The sequence below is a fragment of the Pristiophorus japonicus genome, chromosome 15 (assembly GCF_044704955.1).
Source record: "Pristiophorus japonicus isolate sPriJap1 chromosome 15, sPriJap1.hap1, whole genome shotgun sequence".
In the NCBI taxonomy this organism is placed as follows: Eukaryota; Metazoa; Chordata; class Chondrichthyes; family Pristiophoridae; genus Pristiophorus; species Pristiophorus japonicus.
Window position 1 is genome coordinate 2,481,740 of NC_091991.1, and position 6,000 is coordinate 2,487,739.

Below are 6,000 nucleotides of genomic sequence, written 5' to 3' on the forward strand. Positions count from 1 at the left end.
TAAATGGCATTCGTGAGCTAAGTCACAGGGCACGATACTGAGTATCATCAGGTCAAGGTCAGGACGACATCTCAGGTTATGTTTATTATGTTCCTAACACAGATGAGACTGCACACAGGGAGGTTAAAGTAACAGTGACCTCAGTCTTTATTAAGACACTCCAGAGTGAGGAACAGGCCTTAGGGGCCGGCTTATATACAGTGCTCCCAAGGGATGCTGGGATCCCTTGGGACGTCAGGGGATGCACTCCATGGTGGCGGAACATGGGAGTGCATGCTTTACAAATACACAACAATGTTCTCATTGATACTATGACGACACTCATTTCATATTTTATGTTTCCAAACAATCAAACCGATTGATGAAACCCTGTATAAACAGTAAACAACAACGCTTTAATTTTTTTAAATCCTTACATTTTGAAATTAAATCGACAATGAAAACAATTTAGAACAAGACAGTACAATTTTTTTGGAAGACCATCAATTGTCATTTACATTTCATTTTCTCCATAGAGGCCACTACAAGTATAACATTACATCGGTGTTTTCCTAGATTTTTGCCGGCTAAACGTGTCAATGATTTTCGAGAAGTCAAGTCCTCTCGGTACTTCACTCTCCATGCACATGATTGAAAGACTATTAAGTCGATCTTGTCCCATTCGGTTCCTGACCTCATCATCCTTGATGTGTTTTAATTTTGAGAAAGACTGCTCACCATTGCAATTTGATACCATCATCGACAGATATATCCAAAAAGAGTTATTTCACTGTTAGAAAAGGTTTGGGTGAGGGTGTGTATATGAAGGAATTGGTACATTCTCAGCCCTGCTAACTTAGTTTGTTTGACACAAATTGGAGGTTTGAAGCTCTGTTGAGGATGCCACCAAGCTACAAAACTGGATGAATTCATTTTCAATCATAGGTTCCAGATCTTTGGGATAGGAGCGGGCAAGATTTGCTGCGGCTTCCTTGATCTCATGAGTCGAGAGAGCGGCTAGCTTGGACAGGAATCCAAACTTACAGCTGATTTGCTTGTATGCTTCAAGGCGGTGTTTCAAGGCACTGATTAGTTGATCAATGATGACAAGGAACACTTGAGTTTTGAATTTCTCCTTGGGTGAGAGCACAGTGTTTTCAGCATCTCCATCGTCATAGCGGCAGTTGCATACCTGGACACACCTCTGAGCTGAATTGTACTCGTTGTGGCCACACAGTTTAATCCCGAGGTCTTTGAAGTTCTCAAACTCTGTCCGCTGGGTCTTGACAAAATCGACAAGGGACTCGAGCAAGGACACCATGACATTCAGATTCAAGCCAGTCTCTTGAAGCGAGAGATTGGTTGGGTGAAAGCGCTTCAAGTCTGTGTTCCAAATAATAATGAGAATAGCTGAATCCAGTTCACCCAGTTTGTCAAGGATCAACTAAGCTTCATTCAGCATTCAACTTTCTGTTCTACGGCAGTTGCCAGGGATTCCAACACTTTGCATATGGGAGTGTAAGCTTTGAGGCTTTAGTTTCTCATAAAGCAGTCGCCAGCAAAATGTCGATGCACAGAGATTTTGTACAATGTCAAACAATCAGACGATCACTGGGCTGCATTCGGCACCGTTTTTCCCCACAAGGTTGAGTGAGTGCGCTGTGCATGGTATAAACGTCACATATGGGCATTGCTCTTTGATGATAAGATTGGACACAATGTATTTCCCACTCATAGTTGAAGCATTATCATATTATCCACGACAATTCTGTATGTCGATCCTGTTCTCATCCAGAAAGGCCAATATTATTTCTGCTATTTCTTGTCCAGTATGACCGATTATCAGCAAGAACTTTAGGAACCTTTCCTCAGGACCAGTCGGTAGAACATAGCGGATGACAAATGTCTACTGATCTGACTTTGTGACATTTGGCGTTGAATCAACAGATATTGAATAGAACTTCACTGATTTCAATTCCTGGATAATCGTCTCAAGTACTTTGCCACCCATGAGACTAATCAGTTCTTCACAAGTGGTGGAAGACGAGTATGAAGTATGCCCCTTGCCTTTGTTGGCAAACCGCTTGAAATTCAGCAAGAAATGCATCGTAGTTTGCAAGAACCTTCAACACACCCAGATAATTGCCATTATTTGGAGACCCAACGATGTTGTCTCTGCCTCGCAATGAAAGACCTCGTTCACAGAGAAACGTTATCACACAGACAGCCCGCTCTAATACCTTGCACCAGTACTGTCGTTCATTTTCAAACTGGAAGACAATATGACCATTCACACAACCAGTGTCTGCTTGTTTAGTGCACATTACTACCATGGCTTCTCTATGCTGGGGGCTGTTTCCATGAGATTAAATCCTCTCATCTCCATGCTTGTCATTAAACCCATGAGTAAAGTGACTACTTGTTCATGCTGTGACCTTGCAAGCACAGCAGTATACTCTACCGTTTGAAGGTGAATAACAGAGGCACGTTCGCTCCACACGTTCCCCTGTCAGCGGGTGCACACATGTGAAGAAGGACTTCGAGCAGTATCAGCGACATCCTTCCTTGGCATGAATCACGCCGGAGTTTTGGAAGTCTTTACCATAGTTTCGGCAGGACTCACTACCTTTTGCAATCCAATGGCTTTGCATGTCTTCTGAGATATTGTCTCCCCACAGCCCAATGTCACGCGTAAGTTGCGGCTCTTTCAGCTCAGTATGCGGCAGTTGGTTTTCATCATCTTCAACTTTTTGGACTTGGAGCTCTAACCCGGCCAACTCCGGGTCCGGGGCCACCAGTGGTTCCGTTGTTGAAGTTGACTGCGTAGCATTGTCTTGGCCTTTATCTTCATGATCTTGAGATTTTAGTTGGAAAAAATTATCTAGTTTAAGCAGTTTAGCTACTTCTCGCCTCTTTTGTTCCTCGCGTAGCTGGTGCTCTTTCCTTTTTTCTGCCCCCGATTTTTGTGTAGAATGCATCTCGAGAAAAAGAGCATCTAGAGTCTGTTTACATAAAGTGGAGAATAACATGCACCTAAACCCTCGCGGCTTCGCTCCGCTCTTGCTACGTCACTTTGTTCAATACTGTTTACCCTGACCCTTAATCCCACCCTGTATGGGCCCCACTCTAGGCTTAGGCCCCGGGCGACTGCCCCATCTGCACCCCCCTCTTTAATCCGTCCTGCTCCCAGCACTTATCCTGTCAAGCCCCTTAAGAACTTTACATGTTTCAATGAGATTACCTCTCATTCATCTAAACTCTAGAGAATATGGGCCTAGTCTATTCAATCTCTCCTCATAGGCAATCTTCTCATTCCAGGAATCAATCTGGTAAACTTTCGTTGTACTCCCTCCAAGGCAAGGATATCCTTAGTTAGGTAAGGAGATCAAAACTGTACACAGTACTCCAGGTGTGGTCTCACCAAGGCCCAATATAATTGTAGTAAACTTCCTCACTCTCTTACTCTAATCCCTTTATAAAGGCTAACATACCATTTGCTTTCCTAATTGCTTGCTGTACCTGCACATTAACTTTTTGATTTGTGTACAAGGACACCCAGGTTCCTTATATACCAACATTTCCCAATCTCCCACCATTTAAAAAAATATTCTGCTTTTCTATTTTTCCTACCAAAGTGGATAACTTCACACTTCTCCACATTATATTCCATCTGCCACATCCTTGCCCAATTGCTTAACCAGTCTAAATCCCTTTGCAGCCTCCTTGTGCCCTCCGCACAGCTTACTTTATTTTTTGATATTTCATGCTGTATTCTCCAAGGCCCTGCTAGTCAACTGCTTGCTCAAGTAAAAATTCACAAAAAGAACATGGATACAGAGAAATAGTTATATATTCTTTACTTTGAAATCCAAACTGAGACAATGGAACTGCCTAATACAATGCTCTGACACATTATATCGTGCATTTAATCATGATGCTCTGGCCAACATGGTGTGGGGCAGGTTCGATGGACCAACTGGTCTTTTCCTGCCAGTCAATCTTGTATGTTTGTCAGTGTGTCAACCGTGGCTCAGTTGGTGACGCCCTCACCTGTTGAGTCAGAAGGTTGTGGGTTCAAATCCCACGTCAGAGACTTGAGCACAAAATTCTAAGCTGACACTCCAGTGAAGTGCTGCACTGTCAGAGGTGCCGTCTTTCAAGTGGACATTTAAAAAAAAATCCCATGGCATTATTTCAAAGAGCTGGGGAATTCTCCCCGGTATCTTGACCAATATTTATTCCTCAATCAACATCACTAAAACAGATTATCTGGTCATTATCACAGTTATGTTTGTGGGAACTTGTGCGCAAATTGGCTGCTGCGTTTCCTGCATCATAATCATCAATTACTACAGTGAGTACACTTCAAAAATACTTAATAGGCTGTAAAGCGTTTTGGGACATCTGGTGGTCATGAAAGGCAGCATATAAATGCAAGTCTTTCTTTGATACATACCATCTCCCGTGTGCTGATCAGACCTGCACCATGAATGGTAGCTGTCTGCAATACTTGCTAATCCACTAACCAGAGGACACAGATTTCAGATCATTGACAAAAGAACCAGAGAGGGGAGATGAGGAATTTTTTTTTTAAAAATGCAGCAAGTTACGATGACCTGAAATCAACATCACTAAAAAAAAATCTAGTCATTATCACAGTGCTGTTTGTGGGAGCTTGCTGTGCACAAATTAACTGCCACGTTTCCTACATTACAACAGTTAGTGTTACAACATCAATATTCTCGCTCAGACTAGCATTGAAGCACTGACCACACTCGACCAGCTCCGTTGGGCGGACCACATTGTCCACATGCCCGACACGAGACTCCCAAAGCAAGCGTTCTACTTGGAACTCCTAAAGGACAAGCGAGTCCCAGGTGGGCAGAGGAAAGGTTAAGGACACCCTCAAAACCTCCCTGATAAAGTGCAACATCCCCACCGACACCTGGGGGTCCCTGGCCCAAGACCGCCCTAAGTGTCGAAAGTGCATCCGGGAGGGCGCTGAGCACCTCGAGTCTCGTCGCCGAGAGCACGCAGAAAACAGGCGCAGGCAGCGGAAGGAGCGTGCGGCAAACCAGACTCCCCACCCACCCTTACCCTCAACCACTGTCTGTCCCACCTGTGACAGAGACTGTAATTCATGTATTGGACTGTTCAGTCACCTGAGAACTCACTTTCAGAGTGGAAGCAAGTCTTCTTCGATTTTGAGGGACTGCCGATGATGATGAATATGTGACGAAACAACTTGTACTTGTATAGCACCTTTAACGTAGTAAAATGTCGCAAGGTGTTTCGCAGAAACTTCATTAAAAAAGTACTTGAATGGCTGTAAAGCGCTTTGGGACGTTCGGTGGTTGTGAAAGGCGCTATATGAATGAAAGTCTTTCTTTGAAAGGGCAGTGGAAGCAAATTCATTAGCAACTTTCAAAAGAGAATTGGATAAATACTTGAAAAGGTAAAGATCTGCAGGGCTATGGGGGAAAAGAGCAGGGAGGGGTGGGGCTAATTGGAATAGCTCTCCCCAAGAGGCAGCAGGGGCGGAGTAGGCCGAATGGCCTTCCTGTGCGCGCGGTCACTCCCCCACTCCCCCATCTCACTGCTTACCAGAGCCAAGGCCATGACGTTCATTGAGGTGCGAGTGAGGGGGGGAAACGGGTCCGAAACTTCCGTCGCGGCATCAGGCAAACACCGCCGGCTCCTCGTCAGACAGCGAGGCGGCCATCACCTGCTTCATGGGGACTGACTGACTACCTCCGGCCGGCTGTCCGTCCGCTCAGCGCGCAGGCGCACAGCTCTCCCCTTCCCCTCGCGCGCGCGCGCGCGCACATCGCTTCCCTTTTCCCCGCCCTCAGTACGCACGCGCACATCGCTTCCCTTGTTCCCGCCCTCAGTACGCACGCGCACACCGCTCCCCTCCTGATCCCGGCCCTCACTGCGCACGCGCACGCGCACCCCTCCAGCTTCGCTCTGAATTCCCTCAGCGCGCACGGCCCCGCCTCCTCCCGGGGAGCGCGCGAGCTC

The 6,000-nt window shown here is 45.8% G+C and overlaps 1 protein-coding gene across 8 annotated transcripts in view; it reads right to left on the bottom strand.

Moving 5' to 3' along the window:
• LOC139280562 (POC1 centriolar protein homolog B-like) overlaps window positions 1-5,769 on the bottom strand; it is a 121,221-nt gene extending 115,452 nt beyond the window's left edge. For 4 of the 8 annotated variants that reach the window (XM_070900064.1, XM_070900063.1, XM_070900066.1 and 1 more), the window contains exon 1: window positions 5,584-5,767. In XM_070900064.1, the coding sequence (XP_070756165.1) occupies window positions 5,584-5,607 (24 nt within the window). In that variant the 5' untranslated portion in view covers window positions 5,608-5,767. Of the gene's footprint in view, window positions 1-5,583 lie in introns of all 8 variants that reach the window. The other 4 variants (XM_070900058.1, XM_070900062.1, XM_070900060.1 and 1 more) reach the window with 2 other exon arrangements.
• Between the last annotated feature and the right edge of the window lie 231 nt (window positions 5,770-6,000).